Below are 23,702 nucleotides of genomic sequence, written 5' to 3'. Positions count from 1 at the left end.
ATATGGTGCTGCCCTGCCCCTTTATATGGTGCTGCCCTGCCCCTTTATATGGTGCTGCCCCTTTATATGGTGCTGCCCCTTTATATGGTGCTGCCCCTTTATATGGTGCTGCCCTGCCCCTTTATATGGTGCTGCCCTGCCCCTTTATATGGTGCTGCCCTACCCCTTTATATGGTGCTGCCCTACCCCTTTATATGGTGCTGCCCCTTTATATGGTGCTGCCCTACCCCTTTATATGGTGCTGCCCTACCCCTTTATATGGTGCTGCCCCTTTATATGGTGCTGCCCCTTTATATGGTGCTGCCCTGCCCCTTTATATGGTGCTACCCCTTTATATGGTGCTGCCCTGCCCCTTTATATGGTGCTACCCCTTTATATGGTGCTACCCCTTTATATGGTGCTGCCCCTTTATATGGTGCTGCCCCTTTATATGGTGCTACCCCTTTATATGGTGCTGCCCTGCCCCTTTATATGGTGCTGCCCCTTTATATGGTGCTGCCCCTTTATATGGTGCTGCCCCTTTATATGGTGCTACCCCTTTATATGGTGCTGCCCTGCCCCTTTATATGGTGCTGCCCTGCCCCTTTATATGGTGCTACCCCTTTATATGGTGCTGCCCCTTTATATGGTGCTGCCCTGCCCCTTTATATGGTGCTGCCCCTTTATATGGTGCTACCCCTTTATATGGTGCTACCCCTTTATATGGTGCTGCCCCTTTATATGGTGCTGCCCCTTTATATGGTGCTGCCCCTTTATATGGTGCTACCCCTTTATATGGTGCTGCCCCTTTATATGGTGCTGCCCCTTTATATGGTGCTGCCCCTTTATATGGTGCTGCCCTGCCCCTTTATATGGTGCTGCCCTACCCCTTTATATGGTGCTGCCCTACCCCTTTATATGGTGCTGCCCTACCCCTTTATATGGTGCTGCCCCTTTATATGGTGCTACCCCTTTATATGGTGCTGCCCTGCCCCTTTATATGGTGCTACCCCTTTATATGGTGCTACCCCTTTATATGGTGCTGCCCCTTTATATGGTACTGCCCCTTTATATGGTGCTGCCCCTTTATATGGTGCTGCCCTGCCCCTTTATATGGTGCTGCCCTGCCCCTTTATATGGTGCTGCCCTGCCCCTTTATATGGTGCTGCCACATTATATGGTGCTGCCCCTTTATACGGTGCTGCCCCTTTATACGGTGCTGCCCCTTTATATGGTGCTGCCCTGCCCCTTTATATGGTGCTGCCCCTTTATATGGTGCTGCCCTGCCCCTTTATATGGTGCTGCCCTGCCCCTTTATATGGTGCTGCCCTACCCCTTTATATGGTGCTGCCCTACCCCTTTATATGGTGCTGCCCCTTTATATGGTGCTGCCCTACCCCTTTATATGGTGCTGCCCTACCCCTTTATATGGTGCTGCCCCTTTATATGGTGCTGCCACATTTTTAATTGTCAAGATTTTTCATGTAGCCAATGTCTTTTGAGATACATGTTTTTTTCTTTCATAGGTTTCAGCAGGAGCAGCCAGGGATTTGGGGCCCCATGGAAAGATATCACATTGGGCCCCATGGAAAGATATCACATTGGGCCCCATGGAAAGATATCACATTGGGCCCCATAGAAAGATATCACATTGGGCCCCATGGAAAGATATAACATTGGGCCCCATGGAAAGATATCCCATTGGGCCCCATGGAAAGATATCACATTGGGCCCCATGGAAAGATATCACATTGGGCCCCATGGAAAGATATCCCATTGGGCCCCATGGAAAGATATCACATTGGGCCCCATAGAAAGATATCACATTGGGCCCCATGGAAAGATATCACATTGGGCCCCATAGAAAGATATCACATTGGGCCCCATGGAAAGATATCACATTGGGCCCCATAGAAAGATATCACATTGGGCCCCATGGAAAGATATCACATTGGGCCCCATGGAAAGATATAACATTGGGCCCCATGGAAAGATATCCCAATGGGCCCCATGGAAAGATATCACATTGGGCCCCATGGAAAGATATCACATTGGGCCCCATGGAAAGATATCACATTGGGCCCCATGGAAAGATATCACATTGGGGCCCCATGGAAAGATGTCCCATTGGGCCCCATGGAAAGATATCACATTGGGCCCCATGGAAAGATATCACATTGGGCCCCATGGAAAGATATCCCATTGGGCCCCATGGAAAGATATCACATTGGGCCCCATGGAAAGATATCACATTGGGCCCCATGGAAAGATATCACATTGGGCCCCATGGAAAGATATCACATTGGGCCCCATGGAAAGATATCACATTGGGCCCCATGGAAAGATATCACATTGGGCCCCATGGAAAGATATCACATTGGGCCCCATGGAAAGATATCCCATTGGGCCCCATGGAAAGATATCACATTGGGCCCCATGGAAAGATATCACATTGGGCCCCATGGAAAGATGTCACATTGGGCCCCATGGAATGATATCACATTGGGCCCCATGGAAAGATATCACATTGGGCCCCATGGAAAGATTTCACATTGGGCCCCATGGAAAGATATCACATTGGGCCCCATGGAAAGATATCACATTGGGCCCCATGGAAAGATATCACATTGGGCCCCATGGAAAGATATCACATTGGGCCCCATGGAAAGATGTCACATTGGGCCCCATGGAATGGTATCACATTGGACCCCATGGAAAGATATCACATTGGGCCCCATGGAAAGATATCACATTGGGCCCCATGGAAAGATATCACATTTGGCCCCATGGAATGATATCACATTGGGCACCATGGAATGATATCACATTGGGCCCCATGGAATGATATCACATTGGGCCCCACAGGGCTGGTTCAGGGGGAGGGGGAGACAGGGCTGGTTTGGGGGGATGGGGAGACAGGGCTGGTTTGGGGGGATGGGGAGACAGGGCTGGTTCAGGGTTATGGGGATGGGGAGACAGGGCTGGTTCAGGGGGATGGGGAGACTGGGCTGGTTCAGGGGGAGGGGGAGACTGGGCTGGTTCAGGGGGAGGGGGAGACAGGGCTGGTTCAGGGGGAGGGGGAGACAGGGCTGGTTCGGGGGGATGGGGAGACAGGGCTGGTTCAGGGGGATGGGGAGACAGGGCTGGTTCAGGGGGATGGGGAGACAGGGCTGGTTCAGGGGGAGGGGGAGACAGGGCTGGTTCGGGGGGATGGGGAGACAGGGCTGGTTCAGGGGGATGGGGAGACAGGGCTGGTTCAGGGGGATGGGGAGACAGGACTGGTGAACCTGAAGCTGCATCTGTTGGGCCTGGGAATGGGAGACAGGGCTGGTTCAGGGGGATGAGGAGACAGGGCTGGTTCAGGGGGATGGGAAGACAGGACTGGTTCAGGGGGATCGGGAGACAGGACTGGTTCAGGGGGATGGGGAGACAGGGCTGGTTCAGGGGGATGGGGAGACAGGGCTGGTTCAGGGGGATGGGGAGACAGGGCTGGTTTAGGGGGATGGGGAGACAGGGCTGGTTTAGGGGGATGGGGAGACAGGGCTGGTTCAGGGGGATGGGGAGACAGGGCTGGTTCAGGGGGATGGGGAGAAAGGGCTGGTTCAGGGGGATGGGGAGAAAGGGCTGGTGAGCCTGAAGCTGCATCTGTTGGGCCTGGCAACAGACAGGAACAACTGATTTAGTATGAATAGCTTGGTAATAGTTTGCCTGCATTGATTAAATGTTGGCTAAAAGAGGAGTGAAATGTAAATACTCTGAATTTTCTTATGAGATATTAAGTAACTAATGTTAGGGGAGAAAAAGTAGCCTATATCACTACGGACTAAGCTGACAGGTTAATTTACACCACTTCACGGACGACACCCTCCTTCCTTTGTGAAACATTTTCTTGATTTGCTTTCGTTTCGTTTTTGGAAGCCAGATTTTTCTTCAGGAAGTTGAGACATGATGCTCACACCGGCACTCCTTATTTACATTGTAAATAAAATATTATATTAATGGTGATAGGTTAATCATTCAATCTTGATTTTTTTAGGGCCCCTGTCAGTCACAGGCCCTTAGAATCGGCCTACACACCAGTAAAAAAAATAAATAATTGACCACTGAACTTCGAGTTCTAGTATTTCTGATTTCGCGCGTCCTTTCTGTCTCTCTTGCGCCTCCGTAGTTATGGTTCGTTCAGTTTACCGGACCGTGTGTTGTTTAGTTAACGTTAGCTAGCCTACCTCATAACGCCAAACGAATTGTAATGGTAACGTGTAAGAGGTGATTTTAAACAACGTTTTAAACATGTCAGAGAAAGGCGAGGTGGATTTAACTGGTGCTAAACAGAACACGGGCGTGTGGCTGGTAAAGGTACGTTGGAAATGTAGGGTATAAACAGTAGCTAGCACGGCTAACACTAGTAGCTAGCACGGCTAACACTAGTAGCTAGCACGGCTAACACTAGTAGCTAGCACGGCTAACACTAGTAGCTAGCACGGCTAACACTAGTAGCTAGCACGGCTAACACTAGTAGCTAGCACGGCTAACACTAGTAGCTAGCACGGCTAACACTAGTAGCTAGCACGGCTAACACTAGTAGCTAGCACGGCTAACACTAGTAGCTAGCACGGCTAACACTAGTAGCTAGCACGGCTAACACTAGTAGCTAGCACGGCTAACACTAGTAGTTAACGGCTAACACTAGTAGCTAGCACGGCTAACACTAGTAGCTAACGGCTAACACTAGTAGCTAGCTAGCGGCTAACACTAGTAGTTAGCTAGTGGCAGCGCGGATGGATGAGGACGAGACTAGCGATCTATTGAAGTAGACTACAGTAACTATCATTATCATCACACTGCACACGTTAACTAGCTAACTAACAAACAGTGTCTTTGCCCACAGGTGCCCAAATACCTGTCCCAGCAATGGGCCAAAGCATCAGGCAGGGGAGAGGTGGGGAAACTCCGGATCGGGAAGTATGTAGAATTGTCTCGTGTGTTATTGTTTGTTGGTAATCACCATCGTTGTTTACTAGCTAAGGGGATTTAGCTAATCAGTTGTTTTCTTCTTCTTTTGCGTTAGGAACCAAGGGAAGGCAGAGGTAATACTAGTAACTATGGTTACAGACACAGATGAATTGCATTCCAATGGAATATTGATCCCAACTCAGCCAGCAGTTGTCCTGGTCCTAAACTGACATAACTTACACTTGTTGTGCACCAGGTGGAATTCACTCTGAACGAAGACCTGACCATGATTGACAGCCTCGGGGACAAGCCATCGGGGGTGCAGGCCCCCAGGGACCACCCGTTCACCATGCAGACTGTAGGAGGACAGACCCTGGCCGTGTTCACTGAGACCCAGTCAGGTAAGGAACAGACCTCCAGCTGTAAACGATGATGATGATGAAGAAATGTTAAGCGGCACCATACTAGATAAGTGTGCGGGGCGCCGCGCTAGATAAGTGTGCGGGTGTAAGGTGCTGTTTGAGTAACCTGGAGGCCATGTTGTTTGAGTCATAACCTCTATTTGAATGTGTAGTCAGATAATATTGACTGTCAAAATGCCTTGTGTTTTCCCGACTGCAAATGAGCATGGTTTGTGATCATAGCTGATCTTTCACCCATTAGAGTCATCTAAGGGTAAGTAGTACTGCGTGTCTGTGTGTATCACTCCGCCTCAGGGTAAGTAGTACTGCGTGTCTGTGTGTATCCCTCCGCCTCAGGGTAAGTAGTACTGTGTATCCCTCCGCCTCAAAGGTGTGTCCCTTTGCCTCTCTCTCCTTCTCCATCTCTCTGCCCCTTCCCATCTCTCTCTGCCCCTTCCCATCTCTCTCTGCCCCTTCCCATCTCTCTCCATCTCTCTCTGCCCCTTCCCGTCTCTCTCTCTGCCCCTTCAGTCTCTCTCCATCTCTCTCTGCCCCTTCCCATCTCTCTCCATCTCTCTCTGCCCCTTCCCATCTCTCTCTGCCTCTTCCCGTCTCTCTCCATCTCTCTCTGCCCCTTCCCGTCTCTCTCTCTGCCCCTTCAGTCTCTCTCCATCTCTCTCTGCCCCTTCCCATCTCTCTCCATCTCTCTCTGCCCCTTCCCGTCTCTCTCTCTCTGCCTCTTCCCGTCTCTCTCTCTGCCTCTTCCCGTCTCTCTCTCTGCCTCTTCCCGTCTCTCTCTCTGCCTCTCCCCGTCTCTCTCTCTCTGCCTCTTCCCGTCTCTCTCTCTGCCCCTTCCTGTCTCTCTCTGCCTCTTCCCGTCTCTCTCTCTGCCTCTTCCCGTCTCTCTCTCTCTGCCTCTTCCCGTCTCTCTCTGCCCCTTCCTGGCTCTCTCTGCCTCTTCCCGTCTCTCTCTCTGCCTCTTCCCGTCTCTCTCTCTGCCTCTTCCCGTCTCTCTCTGCCTCTTCCCGTCTCTCTCTCTGCCTCTTCCCGTCTCTCTCTGCCTCTTCCCGTCTCTCTCTCTCTGCCTCTTCCCGTCTCTCTCTCTATGCCTCTTCCCGTCTCTCTCTCTATGCCTCTTCCCGTCTCTCTCTCTGCCTCTTCCCGTCTCTCTCTCTGCCTCTTCCCGTCTCTCTCTCTGCCTCTTCCCGTCTCTCTCTCTCTGCCTCTTCCCGTCTCTCTCTCTCTGCCTCTTCCCGTCTCTCTCTCTCTGCCTCTTCCCGTCTCTCTCTCTCCCGTCTCTCTCTCTCTGCCTCTTCCCGTCTCTCTCTCTCTGCCTCTTCCCGTCTCTCTCTCTCTGCCTCTTCCCGTTCTCTCTCTCTCTGCCTCTTCCCGTCTCTCTCTCTCTCTGCCTCTTCCCGTCTCTCTCTCTCTGCCTCTTCCCGTCTCTCTCTCTCTCTGCCTCTTCCCGTCTCTCTCTCTCTGCCTCTTCCCGTCTCTCTCTCTGCCTCTTCCCGTCTCTCTCTCTCTCTGCCTCTTCCCGTCTCTCTCTCTCTCTGCCTCTTCCCGTCTCTCTCTCTCTCTGCCTCTTCCCGTCTCTCTCTCTCTCTCTGCCTCTTCCCGTCTCTCTCTCTCTCTCTCTCTGCCTCTTCCCGTCTCTCTCTCTCTCTCTCTGCCTCTTCCCGTCTCTCTCTCTCTCTCTCTGCCTCTTCCCGTCTCTCTCTCTCTCTCTCTGCCTCTTCCCGTCTCTCTCTCTCTCTCTCTGCCTCTTCCCGTCTCTCTCTCTCTCTCTCTGCCTCTTCCCGTCTCTCTCTCTCTCTCTCTGCCTCTTCCCGTCTCTCTCTCTCTCTCTCTGCCTCTTCCCGTCTCTCTCTCTCTCTCTGCCTCTTCCCGTCTCTCTCTCTCTCTCTCTGCCTCTTCCCGTCTCTCTCTCTCTCTCTCTGCCTCTTCCCGTCTCTCTCTCTCTCTCTCTGCCTCTTCCCGTCTCTCTCTCTCTCTCTCTGCCTCTTCCCGTCTCTCTCTCTCTCTCTCTGCCTCTTCCCGTCTCTCTCTCTCTCTCTCTGCCTCTTCCCGTCTCTGTCCTTTGTTGTGGGCTGCATGTTGCCACAGCAGAACAGATGGAGGCCCTCTGCTTGTCTCAGTAACTCCGCTGGCTGTCTCTCAGATCGGATCAGAACCGCTGTGAACCAATCAGCTCCGTAGTTTGGATGTGATCTGCTACTGCAATGATATCTGAAGCTTGTTAATAACATAAACAAACGAATCAATATGATGGTATTGATCTGGTGTGGAGTGCTTGGTTTGACGTCATGATTTGTGCAATGATCTTTATGCCTCTTCTAATGTGCACGTCCTCTCCTCTCCCTCCCTTGAGGGTGAGTGTGTCAGTGTGAAGCTCATGGTTTATCCTTGTGTGTGTGAGTTGTAGACAGTATATAAAGTTCTGTTTTGAGATACTTCCTGGTTTGAGTGTGAAGTCTGGCCACCGTCAGATGTGTTGTTCTGCAAGGCGTTGAAGACCAACCGTCGTTGCCGAGCAGTTCATCTCCGTGGTTACTGCCTCTTCGCCAGAAAGCAGCTATTCTAAACCCTGGTGTTAATTCTTATTGGACCACCCTCTCCTCCCTTTCCCCCTCCCTCCCTCCCTCCCTCCCTGTAGGCCAGTCAGAAGAGAGATCTGATGGCAGCACCTCAGTTTCGGGGGCGGGGTCAGGCCCAGGTGAGTCCCCTCAGTCTCTTCCCAACTGAGAGGTGTGGAGCCTGGGCAGGAGGCTGGAGGTTCGGCCTCTGTCTGGTGGAGGTTGGTGAGGTGTACTGGGCAGGAGGCTGGAGGTTCGGACTCTGTCTGGTGGAGAATGTTGTTCTCCTGTTAGACGACCCTAGTGATCAGTTGGTCTCTCTTCTCCTGTTAGACGACCCTAGTGATCAGTTGGTCTCTCTTCTCCTGTTAGATGACCCTAGTGATCAGTTGGTCTCTCTTCTCCTGTTAGACGACCCTAGTGATCAGTTGGTCTCTCTTCTCCTGTCAGACGACCCTAGTGATCAGTTGGTCTCTCTTCTCCTGTTAGACGACCCTAGTGATCAGTTGGTCTCTTCTCCTGTTAGACGACCCTAGTGATCAGTTGGTCTCTTCTCCTGTTAGATGACCCTAGTGATCAGTTGGTCTCTCTTCTCCTGTGAGACGACCCTAGTGATCAGTTGGTCTCTCTTCTCCTGTCAGACGACCCTAGTGATCAGTTGGTCTCTCTTCTCCAGTTAAGACGACCCTAGTGATCAGTTGGTCTCTCTTCTCCTGTTAGACGACCCTAGTGATCAGTTGGTCTCTCTCCTGCTGTTAGACGACCCTAGTGATCAGTTGGTTTCTCTTCTCCTGTTAGACGACCCTAGTGATCAGTTGGTCTCTCTTCTCCTGTTAGACGACCCTAGTGATCAGTTGGTCTCTTCTCCTGTTAGACGACCCTAGTGATCAGTTGGTCTCTCTTCTCCTGTTAGACGACCCTAGTGATCAGTTGGTCTCTCTTCTCCAGTTAGACAACCCTAGTGATCAGTTAGATGACCCTAGTGATCAGTTGGTCTCTCTCCTCCAGTTAGACGACCCTAGTGATCAGTTGGTCTCTCTCCTCCAGTTAGACGACCCTAGTGATCAGTTGGTCTCTCTCCTCCAGTTAGACAACCCTAGTGATCAGTTAGACGACCCTAGTGATCAGTTGGTCTCTCTCCTCCAGTTAGACAACCCTAGTGATCAGTTAGACGACCCTAGTGATCAGTTGGTCTCTCTTCTCCTGTTAGACGACCCTAGTGATTAGTTGGTCTCTTCTCCTGTTAGACGACCCTAGTGATCAGTTGGTCTCTCTTCTCCTGTTAGACGACCCTAGTGATCAGTTGGTCTCTTCTCCTGTTAGACGACCCTAGTGATCAGATGGTCTCTCTCCTCCTGTTAGACGACCCTAGTGATCAGTTGGTCTCTCTTCTCCTGGCTGTGTGGCGTCGTACTGCCACTGTGGATGTCTCACTGAGGAATATCACATTAAAACAGATTAAATGATGATTTCACGTGAGAGAGTGAGTCAACACACACAGAGAGACGTCACCGGTTCTCCTTTCTAACAGAGAGAATCTCCCTGGAGGGCCTGGTGGTGCAGAGAGCAGAGTGTAGACCTGCTGTCAGCGAGAACTACATGAAACTCAAGAGGTACGTACCTACACACTCACACGCTCTCTCTCTCTGTGTCTCTATCTCTCTCGCTCTGTGTGTCTCTCTCTCTCTCTCTCTCGCTCTGTGTGTCTCTGTCTCTCTCTCTCTGTGTCTCTCTCTGTGTCTCTCTCTCTCTCTCTGTGTCTCTCTCTCTCTCTGTGTCTCTCTCTCTCTCTGTGTCTCTCTCTATATATATCTCTGTGTCTCTCTCTCTCTCTCTCGCTGTGTCTCTGTCTGTGTCTCTCTGTCCTGCTGACACTCACTACTGTCTCGTGTCTCCAGACTGCAGATAGAAGAGTTATCCAAGCCAGTGAGATTGTCTCAGCAACTAGAGAAGGCTGTTACCACCAACTACAAACCAGTGGCCAACCATTCCTACAACGTAAGGAGCCTCGGCTGCCTGCACGACGTGTGGTCGTTTGTCTGTTACGACTAAAATGTACACATTTTAGGCCCCCTCAACAACAACAACAGCCAGACACTTCCTCCCTTCCTCCCCTGAGCTGGACTAATACTGAGTGTGTGTGTGTGTCCGTCCGTCCGTCCAGCTGGAGTACGACAGGAAGAAGAAGGAGGAGGGTAAAAGAGCGAGGGTCGACAAACAGCAGGTGTTGGACATGTTGTTCTCAGCTTTTGAGAAGCATCAATATTACAACATCAAGGACCTGGTCGACATCACCAAACAACCTGTGGTGAGATACTACTATATACACCTGGTATTACAACATCACCAAACAACCTGTGGTGAGATACTACTATATACACCCGGTATTACTACATCACCAAACAACCTGTGGTGAGATACTACTATATACACCCGGTATTACTACATCACCAAACAACCTGTGGTGAGATACTACTATATACTACTATAAACACCTGGTATTACAACATCATTAAACAACCTGTGGTGAGATACTACTATATACTACTATAAACACCTGGTATTACAACATCATTAAACAACCTGTGGTGAGATACTACTATATACTACTATAAACACCTGGTATTACAACATCATTAAACAACCTGTGGTGAGATACTACTATATACACCCGGTATTACTACATCACCAAACAACCTGTGGTTAGATACTACTCTTCCCCTCTCCCCGCTGTGGGGGGAGAGGGGAAGAGAGGTGCTGGGGGGAGAGAGGGGCGCTGTGGGGGGTAGAGGGGCGCTGTGGGGGGAGAGGGGCGCTGTAGGGGGAGAGGGGCGCTGTGGGGGGAGGGGAGAGGGGCGCTGTGGGGGGTAGAGGGGCGCTGTGCCACAGGACAAAGTTTAGATTTGGACCAAAAACCAATGTCTGTGGATGTGGAAAATCAAGGCCGGTCCGGGAAACTGCCCCCAAAATAAGATGTTGAAAGCATCGGTCGCTGAGGTGTTGCCTGAAATAAAATGTTACGAATGGCCCATCTGTGGTAAATGTACCGTTTTGTGAAACACCAAAAAACAACGTCCGGGACAGGACCAACATCTCGTGCTTGCTGGGGTGTCGCCGACCACGTCGCCCCTCAATGGTCTGAATGTCCGTCCGTGTGGTCGACCCGCTGTTTTGTAAAACAGGCCGTTGGCTTTATTAGTCCTGATTCCCGTGTCCTAAAATCAATTAGTCAATTTTTTTTAAGCTCTGAATATCAGCTACCCAACTTTATCAGGAGTTTATCGCGAGTTTATTTTACGATGTGTTTAACGCGGCGGGAAATGAATGCGGACGTATTTATTTAAATATTTTTCCGCTATAAAATCAGCCTGTTAAAAATAATTGACAGATACAAATTTGAAATCGCTGATCATGACAACGGGGTTGAAACTCCTTGGGACAACAGTTGTGATTCTCCACTCTGACCCGTCCTGTTTTCAGGATGTAAACATGACAGCTCTTTTAGTTTGTGTTGCCATTTTAGGGTACTGGCTCTTTTTTCAGGGGGAAACAGTATTTTTTTTAAAAGGGTCCCGTCTCATTACATTGTCATCCATTTTTTTATCTCCAGCCTGTAGACGACAGAAAAGGCCACCTCCTCTCTCTCTACCTCCTCTCTCTCTACCACCTCCTCTCTCTACTACCACCTCCTCTCTCTACCACCTCTTCTCTCTACTACCACCTCCTCTCTACTACCACCTCTTCTCTCTACTACCACCTCTTCTCTACTACCACCTCCTCTACTACCACCTCTTCTCTCTACTACCACCTCTTCTCTCTACTACCACCTCTTCTCTCTACTACCACCTCCTCTCTACTACCACCTTCTCTCTACTACCACCTCTTCTCTCTACTACCACCTCCTCTCTACTACCACCTTCTCTCTACTACCACCTCCTCTCTCTACTACCACCTCCTCTACTACCACCTCCTCTCTCTACTACCACCTCCTCTCTCTACTACCACCTCCTCTCTCTACTACCACCTCTTCTCTCTACTACCACCTCCTCTCTACTACCACCTCCTCTCTCTACTACCACCTCTTCTCTCTACTACCACCTCTTCTCTCTACTACCACCTCTTCTCTCTACTACCACCTCCTCTCTCTACTACCACCTCCTCTCTCTACTACCACCTCTTCTCTCTACTACCACCTCTTCTCTCTACTACCACCTCCTCTCTCTACTACCACCTCCTCTCTCTACTACCACCTCCTCTCTCTACTACCACCTCCTCTCTCTACTACCACCTCCTCTCTACTACCACCTCCTCTCTACTACCACCTCCTCTCTCTACTACCACCTCCTCTCTCTCTACCACCTCCTCTCTCTACTACCACCTCCTCTCTCTACTACCACCTCTTCTCTCTACTACCACCTCTTCTCTCTACTACCACCTCCTCTCTCTACTACCACCTCCTCTCTCTACTACCACCTCCTCTCTACTACCACCTCCTCTCTCTACTACCACCTCCTCTCTCTACTACCACCTCCTCTCTCTACTACCACCTCCTCTCTCTATTACCACCTCTTCTCTCTACTACCACCTCCTCTCTACTACCACCTCCTCTCTCTCTACCACCTCCTCTCTCTACTACCACCTCTCTCTCTACCACCTCCTCTCTCTCTACCACCTCCTCTCTACTACCACCTCTTCTCTACTACCACCTCCTCTCTCTAATACCACCTCTTCTCTCTACTACCACCTCTTCTCTCTACTACCACCTCTTCTCTCTACTACCACCTCCTCTCTCTACTACCACCTCCTCTCTCTACTACCACCTCCTCTCTCTACTACCACCTCCTCTCTCTACTACCACCTCCTCTCTCTCTACCACCTCCTCTCTCTACTACCACCTCCTCTCTCTACTACGTGATTTATAGGAGACCATTTTCTTTGGACTGAATGTTGGATGAGTCTTCTCAAAAGCCCCCTGGAGAGGAGCGCTGGGAATGGATAAGATACATATTTTTACAGCTCTGCCCTTGATAAACAGTGGCCCATTTGGTCAAAAGGCACATTAGCGCTCACCTTAAAAAAGCCCATATGAGAGAGAGTGTCGTTGTTTTGTGGCAGAATTAGGTGAGGGTTTTATGTGTTGTTGGAGAGCTGCGTCTTGGGTTAGTTCAGCTCAGAAAAGGCCGGCCTTGTCAATCTGCCGCTGTGGAGACGGATGCCTCACGAGCGGGTCGTCTGTGGTGGTTTATGTTTCAGTCTGAGGTAGAGACGGATGCCTCATGAGCGGGTCGTCTGTGGTGGTTTATGTTTCAGTCTGAGGTAGAGACGGATGCCTCATGAGCGGGTCGTCTGTGGTGGTTTATGTTTCAGTCTGAGGTAGAGACGGATGCCTCATGAGCGGGTCGTCTGTGGTGGTTTATGTTTCAGTCTGAGGTGGTTTATGTCTGTGGTGGTTTATGTTTCAGTCTGTGGTGGTTTATGTTTCAGTCTGAGGTAGAGACGGATGCCTCATGTCTGTGGTGGTTTGTTTCAGTCTGAGGTAGAGATGGATGCCTCATGAGCGGGTCGTCTGTGGTGGTTTATGTTTCAGTCTGAGGTGGTTTATGTTTCAGTCTGAGGTGGTTTATGTTTCAGTCTGTGGTGGTTTATGTTTCAGTCTGAGGTGGTTTATGTTTCAGTCTGAGGTGGTTTATGTTTCAGTCTGAGGTGGTTTATGTTTCAGTCTGAGGTGGTTTATGTTTCAGTCTGAGGTGGTTTATGTTTCAGTCTGAGGTGGTTTTTATCTGGTCAAGTTAGTGATATACTTTACACAATATTTCCTTTTGTACATATAAGAGATGAAACAGGGAATTCAAGACCAGACTGGAAACTCAACGCTCTTTCCTGCTCCCTATTCCGTCTCTCTCCTCTCCCGTCTCTCTCTCCCCTTCATTCAGAGTTACCTGAAAGAGATTCTGCGCGACATCGGCATCTACAACGTGAAGGGAACCCACAAGAACACGTGGGAGCTAAAGCCAGAGTACAGACACTACCAGGGAGGAGAGGAGGAGGAGAAGGAGACCGACGACTAGCCTGGTCTGGGGCCTCCAGCCTCCTGGAGAGCTCACCACTAGGAGGAGGACGACTAGCCTGGTCTGGGACCTCCAGCCTCCTGGAGAGCTCACCACTAGGAGGAGGACGACTAGCCTGGTCTGGGGCCTCCAGCCTCCTGGAGAGCTCACCACTAGGAGGACGACTAGCCTGGTCTGGGGCCTCCAGCCTCCTGGAGAGCTCCCCACCTGGAGGAGGACGACTAGCCTGGTCTGGGGCCTCCCTAGAGAGCGTCGTTTTGGTTTTTATAGACTTCAAGATGTTTTAATGATGTAGAGAAATAAAGTTGTCAAGCTACTGATGTGTTGTTCAGTTAGGACCCCGGTCCTATACTACATGTCCCAAGTGACACCCTATTCCCTATACAGTGCACTACTTTAAACCAGGACCCTGGTCAAATTTAGTGTACTATTTAGGGAATAGGGTGCCACTTTGGGGACACGTTTGAAGGATTCCTACTATTCTGAACAGTGAGGTGCTTTAGGTTCATCTCACCTGGGCCACTATGACGTTTATTCCTGTGTGTTTGTGGGATCTGACCGATCCATTCGATCGGTTTACAGACACGTTAACCAAGGATCAATACGTACAAGTTGTTTTTAAAAAATGTTATTAACGACTTTTGGAATAAAATAAATGTTTTTGTAAAAAATAAAAAAATCTACCAGTCTACTTTTCTCTAGAAACGAGGTGTTACTCTAGTGAGATCACACCTCTACAAATCTGTGTGCAGTAGAATAACTGGAAGGTCCTGAGCAGAAATATGACTGAGGTCATCTGTATCGTGTTTGTCTGGGAGTCCTGATCTAGGATCAGGTTCCTGATAAGCCACCAATGGAACCGGAGGTCATCTGTATCGAATGTCTGACCTAGGAACAGATCCCACCTATCCATGGAAACCTCAAACTGATCCTAGACCAGCCTTCCTACCGAGACGCTTGATATAAATACAGGATGGGATTCCTTCTATGACCCGTCAGATGTTTTAAAACTAGAGGATTTATGTCTGGATGAACCCAGCCCAGAGGGAAACTGATCCTAGACCAGCCTTCAGGATGGGAATCCTTTTAAAACTAGAGGATATATGTCTGGATGAACCCAGCCCAGAGGGAAACTGATCCTAGACCAGCCTTCAGGATGGGAATCCTTTTAAAACTAGAGGATTTATAGCTGTCTGGATGAACCCAGCCCAGAGGGAACGGCCGTGTTTGAGAGCATCAACACTGATGTATCATGGGTAAATTATGACTGCTGTACACATAATATGGAGCAGATATATACACACGATGCAAGGCGATCAGTCAGTTGACTCACCTTTAAAGTCGGCCGCCATGCCGAACAGGGACCAGAACCCAATGTTAACACAGTATGGACCCAACAGAACAGGGTTTCCTGACCCTCTGCCCAGGGACCAGAACCCAATGTTAATCAACAGTATGGACCCATCAGAACAGGGTTTCCTGACCCTCTGCCCAGGGACCAGAACCCAATGTTAACCAACAGTATGGACCCATCAGAACAGGGTTTCCTGACCCTCTGCCCAGGGACCAGAACCCAATGTTAACCAACAGTATGGACCCATCAGAACAGGGTTTCCTGACCCTCTGCCCAGGGACCAGAACCCAATGTTAACCAACAGTATGGACCCATCAGAACAGGGTTTCCTGACCCTCTGCCCAGGGACCAGAACCCAATGTTAACCAACAGTATGGACCCATCAGAACAGGGTTTCCTGACCCTCTTCCCAGGGACCAGCAGACATGTCACACATTTGTTGTTACCCCACACTGGCCCACCGGATCCAATGAGCCACAGGCTTGATAAGTGGACCAATGGAATCATGTGTTCTGGTTCAGGGCAACAGCTACGCGAGACGTCTGGTGCCCCCCCCCCGAGCAGAGACGGGGGAGGGAGGGGAGGTACTGTATCAGAGTGAACGCAGACTGCACAGAGGACGGTTGTATTTCGGCCAATAGGCCCGTTTATTTCACAACATAGTGTCAATGAGTCCTTTACAGTTGTGTGAGAGAGCAAGGTGGGAGCTTAATGTAGCTGGACATCTGATGGAAGTCACCTCGCACACAGCAGCCTAGCCAGCATGGTTCCATCCACGGTGGTGGTGGGGGGCGGGGGGGGGACGGTCCTGCCCGACGACCGTCTGTTTAGAAACAGGGCCTGGCGTCTCCCCCCGGGAGGTCAGATGTGGGGGACGAAGAGAAGGTTGGGGCCACAAAAAAACTTGGGATTAAAAGAAAGACAAGTCTGTTCCAGGTGTTGGGAGGGATACAGGCAGGGTCAGTCTGTCCATGATCGGGGGCGGCGGTCGCTACGGTAACAAGCAGGCAGGGCAGGGTCAGTCTGTCCATGATCAGGGGCGGTGGTAGCTATGGTAACAAGCAGACACGCTCCCTCCGGTCCAGGCACTTCTGTTAGACGTCCGGATGGTTTACTGCAGAGAGGAAACAGAGGAGAGACTTTTACCCACGTGGAGATGGACAGAGAGGAGAGACTATTACCCACGTGGAGATGGACAGAGGAGAGACTATTACCCACGTGGAGATGGACAGAGGAGAGACTATTACCCACGTAGAGATGGACAGAGGAGAGACTATTACCCACGTGGAGATGGACAGAGGAGAGACTATTACCCACGTAGAGATGGACAGAGAGGAGAGACTATTACCCACGTGGAGATGGAGAGACTATTACCCACGTGGAGATGGAGAGACTATTACCCATGCAGAGATGGACAGAGGAGAGACTATTACCCACGCAGAGATGGACAGAGGAGAGACTATTACCCACGTGGAGATGGACAGAGACAGAGGAGAGACTATTACCCACGTGGAGATGGACAGAGACAGAGGAGAGACTACTACCCACGTGGAGATGGACAGAGGAGACTATTACCCACGTGGAGATGGACAGAGGAGAGACTATTACCCACGTGGAGGGGATAGCGGAGACAGGAGAGACTACTACCCACGTGGAGATGGATAGAGGTATTAGGTGTGTCTGATTGGTCAAAAGTAGTCAACTAGAAAGTGAATAGGGGTGCCATTTGGGACAACACACTAATCAACGGTGCCTCTGTCTGGGCAGTACCACCTCTGGTAAACACCTCATCATGTATTCCTCTTCTCTATCCGTACAGCCACTCGGTCAGGCAGTCGGGGAAAGTCAAGGGAATATTTCATTTAGCATCCAATTGCAAACCCAGAAGTCACAGTGGAGAACTTCAGGTCTATCAGATGAATGCATGGGCTTAGTATTCAGAGTGTGGTGTGCCTAAATAGCACCCTATATAGTACACTACTTTAGACCAGGGCCCTATAGAACCCTATATAGTACACTACTTTAGACCAGAGCCCTATAGAACCCTATTCCCTATATAGTGCACTACTTTAGACCACTGGTGTGCCATATGGGACAATGTGATTAAAAAACACCGATCGTTGCAGATAGAATGACCAGAACAGAAACCGATCCCCGGGTTCTACGCGCCAGACCGATCCCCGGGTTCTACGCGCCAGGCCGATCCCCGGGTTCTACGCGCCAGGCCGATCCCCGGGTTCTACGCGCCAGGCCGATCCCCGGGTTCTACGCGCCAGGCCGATCCCCGGGTTCTACGCGCCAGGCCGATCCCCGGGTTCTACGCGCCAGGCCGATCCCCTACAACCCATTTCTATCTGAACTATGTAACGTCACATATCTCCATTAAAACACTCTGGCTCGGCCTGCCTAGTGACTGGGAGTTATGACAACAGGCCGACACCCACAGAAACAGGGGGGGGGGGGGTCACAGGGAGTTGAATGTTGCCTTTACACTGAGCTTTAAGGGAGGGGGTCACAGGTGGTTGAACAGTCCTCCCACCCCTACAGAGAACCAGACAGTCCTCCGTCCCCTACAGAGAACCAGACAGTCCTCCGTCCCCCACAGAGAACCAGACAGTCCTCCGTCCCCCACAGAGAACCAGACAGTCCTCCGTCCCCCACAGAGAACCAGACAGTCCTCCGTCCCCTACAGAGAACCAGACAGTCCTCCGTCGTCGCGGTAACTTACGTATTTCTCGATCTCGATGCCGTCTTTGAAGAAAACGAAGAAGGGCGTGACCCCGTCCTCGCGGTAGTCTAGCAGGCCGATGGCGCCGTCACAGTTCATGGACTCACCGGTGAAGAACTGAAGAAGAGGAGCAGGTCACGTGATCAACAGGAAGCACAAGGAGACACTGTTCAGTCATCGTTTCATACAACGAGGAGAGGCCTTCTTTTGGAACAAACCACACCTCCACACACACGCACGCACGTACGTACACACACGATACAAACGCCAAAGTGTAAGCCAGCGACTTGACAACGTACTCTGGTAAAATACAGATGTTAGGGTCATAGGTCACAGCCTCTAAAAGGTGTCCTGAGATCATCACTGTTTCATAGGTCACAGCCTCTAAAAGGTGTCCTGAGATCATCACTGTACATTCCAGCGGCCATTTTAACCAGCCCCCATTCATCCAATATAAAACAGCATGTCCATTTCCACACAGCACCGGCCGTTGGGTACATCCCAAATGGCCCTCCCATTTTCCCTATATAGTGCACTAAATATGGACATTGGAAAGGGAAAAAGGGGGGGCCATTTGGGACCCGGACATGCGGTAGGGGGGGGGGAATTCTCACCTGGTATTTATCGAGGTTCCCCAGGATCATCTTAACAGCTGCTGGGGCGCCTGCCATGAAGGCCTGTACCCTCTTAGAACCCTGCTCCTCCAGCTTGGCCTTGACTCTGGGGGTAGGGGGGGACTGTGTTACATTCACAACATTCCCAGGCTGCCTGATACTCCCAGAAGACAGAACCCTGCTTGTGCACTTGATCGACTCCCTGTGGTTTAACAGGTATTTAGACTGGACTGAACCATGTCGACTCCCTGTGGTTTAACAGGTATTTAGACTGGACTGAACCATGTCGACTCCCTGTGGATCAACAGGTATTTAGACTGGACTGAACCATGTCGACTCCCCGTGGTTCAACAGGTATTTAGACTGGACTGAACCATGTCGACTCCCCGTGGTTTAACAGGTATTTACACCCCTTTAGACTGGACCGAACCATGTTGACTCCCCGCGGTTTTACAGCTATTTACACCCATTTGAGACGCATAATGGAACAATCCGATGAGTCATAGCAGGCCGTGCAGAAAGTCCAGGGACAATATGATGTCATGTGTGTATCAGTTACCAAAACCCCTGGGTGTCACCAGAGAGAAGTTGCCCAGGCTTGTCAACATGCATTTTAAATCGACAGTTGAGTCTGATTTTCCGTTTAAATATCACTCTCGTCCTGTTACTGGTGTTGGGCCAGCAAGTGAAAGGTTGCTGGATCGAATCCAAGAGTTGACAAGGTAAAAAAAAAAAATGTTAAATGTCATTCTGCCCCTGAACAAGGCAGTTAAACCCACAGTTCCCCGATAGGCCGTAGTTGTAAATAAGAAATGTTAATTTAATTTAAAAAAAATGTTAGATGAGATGCCAGAGACACTTACGCCTTCATGTAGCCCTTGATGTAGCTCTGGTAAGCCTTCTTGTTGTAGGCCGAGGTCTCCTGCAGTTTGCTGTTGAGCACAATGTCGACTCCACTGACTGTGGAGGCTTCACTACCCTCATCGCCGCCCTCTGCAGAGGCGTTGGCACCGATTAACGCACCGTCGACGTCCTCCGATCTGGAAGTGAGCTGGAACAGAGGGGAGATCCTGGTTTTAGGCTAGCAGGCTAAACGGTACACCGGTATCAACACGTCACCGTAGTTAACTAGCAGATCCAGTCTACCAAAGCAGAAATTATGTTATCATAACCCTCCTGTATTTTGTAGTGAGTGAAATAAATGGAATAGCTAGACAAGTATGCTAAAAGCTAAGGAAGATTACCGTTTTTCAATACAGTTCAGTAACTTAGTGGACGTGATTAACGTACCTTTCCCTGTACCTCGTACAGCATACCGTCGCAGACCTCCGTGATTTTGTAGACCTCGGTGAATAGCTCATCTCCTGAAATACATCATTATTAACCAACGCATACCCAAAACGTGGGAGTTGAAACGGTAGATAACTATTGTGTCAACTAGTAGGCTAACTAAAAATCAGCTTTTTACGATAGAAAAAGAGGGCATTTAGTACAACTTGTTACCTAGTTAGCCAAACGCCGGTAGGCCTTGCTAACTAGCCGGGAAATGCTAACTCTCCGGTAAGCCTAAACACAGTCTATCGGTTTACTCCGTTATACAGTACATTTAACATGTACGAATTGGACCGATCACGGTACAGAATACCATGGAGGAACTACGACTAAGTCTGTTATTTTGAAAGTAATTTCCACATCGTTGGCACAATGGCCAGTAGACTTCCGGTAGGCCCCAAAAAAATACACTGCAAAGCAGACCAACACAAAAATATATATTTATACAAGAAATAATAACAGAATATTGATAATATAAACGTTAGATTACCGGTGATGATATCCTTGTAGATGATCATTTTTGTTGGATTGTAAAAAGTGCCGTTCCACGGGAAGATGTTTTTGGATCCCTACCCGTCTCAGGACTCGTAAGGAGAAAAAGGACAGAAAACAGCGGTTCCCCAACTTAGATAGCGGCGGGCGCTGCTGACGTCACCGCCGGTCCCCGGCGCCCCCTTGAGGACACGTCGCAGGGTGCCGCTTCTCCGGGTGCGTTCTCCAGCCTGCACTTTAAAAAAAATGTAGTCTTATTATATATATATTTGTTTACTATATATATATATATATATATTTGGTCCATTCAACAACAGAGCGATACGAATCTTGTTTCAGCAGGATGTTGTATCTATACCTTATGTCATGCCTTATTGGAATGGATTTATTGATAATATCTGTTGGAAAAAAGTTTGGATGTTGCCACACACATACCTACTTGTTAACTAAATTAAGGAAGTTTCCTTTAAAATGAATCATAAATATTATCTTGCCAACCACTATATGAAGAAGTTGAAGGAAAACATCAACTCAAACTGCTCCTTTTGTAATGACCACCCAGAAACAGTGTTGCATCTTTTTGGGGCATTGTATTCATCAGGAGATTTATAATTGAACACATTTATGAAGATTTTACACTGTTGTGGAGAGATGTCCTGCTTGGATTCTTTACATACGATAGAAATAAGCTGAAACATTTTTTATGTAATTAATTTCATTATTCTTTTGGCCAAATTTTCATATACACAAATGTAAATTTACAAACCAAAAACCTGTGTTCATCTATCTTGAAAATGGTCTCCAAAACACGAATGAGATTTCATGAATTGAGTAACGCCTGAAGGTATTGCTTTGCATACGTCATTACGATCCTTTATAATCTATTGGGAAGTTATATGTTTATCTTTGTATTAGTGAGTATATTCCCTTCCCTTCTATATCAAATTTAAACGTTTCTTTTTTAACTCGGCAAGTCAGATAAGAACAAACTCGTATTTACAATGACTGCCGAACCTGGACGACGCTGGGCCAGTTGTACTCCGTCCTATGGGACTCTCAATCACGGCCAGATGTGATGCAGCCGGGATTTGAACCAGGTACTGCAGTGACCCTTTTTGCACTGAACTGCAGGGTTTTAGACCACTGCGCCATTCAGGAGCACTGAAAAAGAATCTACCGCGAATATAATATTTCTATCAAACCACTTAAGAATCGTTTTTAACAACAATATCTTTGTTTTTTCCACAGAAGTGTTTTTTAATAGGGGAGAAGTTATGGACATAACATCGTTTCCAGGCTAAAAGGTTTGTTAGTGAAATTTGGACAGTTTGATGGGTCATTTTGCTGGAGAATTAGTTGCACTTCCACAAAAATGTCGTAAAAAATATACGACAAGGAATGACGTCCCATAAAGATTCAGAGCTAAGCATCTTTTTTAAAATTTTTAAATCCACTTTACGTTAAAGATGTTGTTGACATCAATGAAATCTAGTACATCAAACCCACCATCAGCTCTTTGGTTTGCTATTACAGACTTCTGAAGTTTGTGATGTTTATTTCCCCATATAAACTCGAGGAAAGGGTTGTTGATATCCTCTGGTTTGATCAGTAACAGATAGGGATAAAGTAGGGTAGACAAAACCCGTGACAGACCCTCTGCTTTGGACAATAAAACCCGTGACAGACCCCCTGCTTTGGACAATAAAACCCGTGACAGACCCTCTGCTTTGGACAATAAAACCTGTGACAGACCCTCTGCTTTGGACAATAAAACCCGTGACAGACCCTCTGCTTTGGACAATAAAACCCGTGACAGACCCCCTGCTTTGGACAATAAAACCCGTGACAGACCCTCTGCTTTGGACAATAAAACCCGTGACAGACCCTCTGCTTTGGACAATAAAACCCGTGACAGACCCCCTGCTTTGGACAATAAAACCCGTGACAGACCCTCTGCTTTGGACAATAAAACCCGTGACAGACCCTCTGCTTTGGACAATAAAACCCGTGACAGACCCCCTGCTTTGGACAATAAAACCCGTTCCAATAATAGAGAGCCAGTTATTAAAGAGTGATTTAGTTTTCTTTCATCTCTGAGAGAAATTGAGATGTTGACGGACAATATGGTTTTTCACCCCTAAATATTTCACATGATCTTTCACTGGAATATTCTCAACAAATTGGTTTATTTGAGTTACAATATTTCACATTTATTCAAGTTAATTATTATAAACCAGGCATTTTTATACTTGTTTTGCAGCTCAGTAAGTTTATCAGCAAAAAAAAAACACACAAAAAGAAGTCTTATTTGAGGTGTGAGAATTCTGTCCCTTAAACACATTGAATATAATAAAACAAGCATGATGTAGTTTGGAGATCAATATAACTAATCTCCCATCGTTGGACGCAGAACACGCTGAAATATCACTTCGAAAACTTACCAAGAAATATCATAATACCAGCTGAGTGGTGAAACCCGTGACCATAATAAACAGTATTTCCCCATTGTGATTTCCCAAAACTAGAATCTGAATCGCGAGTCTCCCGGAGTGGAAACAATTCGGCATTAGTTTGTTAACAGAATGTTTAAAAAAGTGCTTTTAAAGATACAATCTTTAGTGTATTGACTTAAGACATTTGGATTATAAACAATAAGGAAACAATTACAGCTAGTGAATAACTGGTTAACTAGTTGAACTAGTAAGATAGGTAGTGAATAACTGGTTAACTAGTTGAACTAGTAAGCTAGGTAGTGAATAACTGGTTAACTAGTTGAACTAGGTAGTGAATAACTGGTTAACTAGTTTAACTAGTAAGCTAGGTAGTGAATAACTGGTTAACTAGTTGAACTAGGTAGTGAATAACTGGTTAACTAGTTGAACTAGTAAGCTAGGTAGTGAATAACTGGTTAACTAGTTGAACTAGTAAGCTAGGTAGTGAATAACTGGTTAACTAGTTGAACTAGTAAGATAGGTAGTGAATAACTGGTTAACTAGTTGAACTAGTAAGCTAGGTAGTGAATAACTGGTTAACTAGTTGAACTAGTAAGATAGGTAGTGAATAACTGGTTAACTAGTTGAACTAGTAAGATAGGTAGTGAATAACTGGTTAACTAGTTGAACTAGGTAGTGAATAACTGGTTAACTAGTTGAACTAGTAAGATAGGTAGTGAATAACTGGTTAACTAGTTGAACTAGGTAGTGAA

General features: G+C 48.3%; 3 protein-coding genes, 1 long non-coding RNA gene and 1 other non-coding gene across 9 annotated transcripts in view; 3 read left to right on the top strand and 2 right to left on the bottom strand.

Annotated features, from left to right (window-relative positions):
* Positions 1-4,111: 4,111 nt before the first annotated feature.
* Positions 4,112-14,364, top strand: LOC109886106 (general transcription factor IIF subunit 2). Of its 3 annotated transcripts, XM_031816167.1 has the most exons (10): positions 4,112-4,335; positions 4,868-4,941; positions 5,048-5,066; positions 5,189-5,333; positions 5,596-5,607; positions 7,990-8,049; positions 9,441-9,522; positions 9,808-9,907; positions 10,074-10,217; positions 13,843-14,364. In XM_031816167.1, exons 1-10 carry the CDS (start codon positions 4,270-4,272, stop codon positions 13,975-13,977), a joined length of 837 nt encoding a protein of 278 aa, XP_031672027.1. In that variant the 5' UTR covers positions 4,112-4,269; the 3' UTR covers positions 13,978-14,364. The 3 variants fall into 3 exon arrangements, with proteins under 3 accessions (XP_031672027.1, XP_031672029.1, XP_031672028.1); XM_031816168.1 differs by lacking the exon at positions 7,990-8,049 and having other exon boundaries at positions 4,117-4,335; XM_031816169.1 differs by lacking the exons at positions 5,596-5,607; positions 7,990-8,049 and having other exon boundaries at positions 4,115-4,335.
* On the top strand, positions 12,750-13,677 carry LOC116361854 (uncharacterized). Its single transcript, XR_004207657.1, has 2 exons — positions 12,750-13,339; positions 13,400-13,677. It is a non-coding gene; the product is annotated as an uncharacterized LOC116361854 (long non-coding RNA).
* Positions 14,365-15,954: 1,590 nt separating the features above from the next.
* On the bottom strand, positions 15,955-20,681 carry LOC109886105 (translationally-controlled tumor protein homolog). Its single transcript, XM_020477852.2, has 6 exons — positions 20,496-20,681; positions 19,964-20,037; positions 19,537-19,724; positions 18,674-18,779; positions 18,060-18,176; positions 15,955-16,445 (listed from the first exon to the last, which is right to left on the bottom strand). Exons 1-6 carry the CDS (start codon positions 20,521-20,523, stop codon positions 16,443-16,445), a joined length of 516 nt encoding a protein of 171 aa, XP_020333441.2. The 5' UTR covers positions 20,524-20,681; the 3' UTR covers positions 15,955-16,442.
* Positions 17,122-17,257, bottom strand: LOC116361855 (small nucleolar RNA SNORA31). The gene has a single exon (XR_004207658.1). It is a non-coding gene; the product is annotated as a small nucleolar RNA SNORA31 (small nucleolar RNA).
* The window catches only part of LOC109888342 (RNA-binding protein 26), a 34,698-nt gene continuing 30,212 nt past the window's right edge, over positions 19,217-23,702 (top strand). For 2 of the 3 annotated variants that reach the window (XM_031816164.1, XM_031816162.1), the window contains exon 1: positions 19,218-19,395. In XM_031816164.1, the coding sequence (XP_031672024.1) occupies positions 19,280-19,395 (116 nt within the window). In that variant the 5' untranslated portion in view covers positions 19,218-19,279. Of the gene's footprint in view, positions 19,396-23,702 lie in introns of all 3 variants that reach the window. The other variant, XM_031816163.1, reaches the window with a different exon arrangement.

This window comes from Oncorhynchus kisutch, unplaced genomic scaffold, assembly GCF_002021735.2.
Source record: "Oncorhynchus kisutch isolate 150728-3 unplaced genomic scaffold, Okis_V2 scaffold753, whole genome shotgun sequence".
Lineage (NCBI taxonomy): Eukaryota > Metazoa > Chordata > Actinopteri > Salmoniformes > Salmonidae > Oncorhynchus > Oncorhynchus kisutch.
Note: the sequence above shows the minus strand (reverse complement) of the source record. Positions and strands in the feature narration are given on the sequence as shown.

Excerpts from the sequence above, each read along its gene's own strand:
- LOC109886106 (XM_031816167.1), top strand. The coding sequence starts at position 4,270 with ATGTCAGAGAAAGGCGAGGTGGATTTAACTGGTGCTAAACAGAACACG. Across the intron at positions 9,523-9,807 it reads AACTACATGAAACTCAAGAG|ACTGCAGATAGAAGAGTTAT; the intron begins GTACGTACCTAC and ends TCGTGTCTCCAG. Across the intron at positions 10,218-13,842 it reads ACATCACCAAACAACCTGTG|AGTTACCTGAAAGAGATTCT; the intron begins GTGAGATACTAC and ends CCCTTCATTCAG.
- LOC109886105 (XM_020477852.2), bottom strand. The coding sequence starts at position 20,523 with ATGATCATCTACAAGGATATCATCACCG. Across the intron at positions 20,038-20,495 it reads CTACAAGGATATCATCACCG|GAGATGAGCTATTCACCGAG; the intron begins GTAATCTAACGT and ends GATGTATTTCAG. Across the intron at positions 18,780-19,536 it reads ATCAAGGGCTACATGAAGGC|AGTCAAGGCCAAGCTGGAGG; the intron begins GTAAGTGTCTCT and ends CCCTACCCCCAG.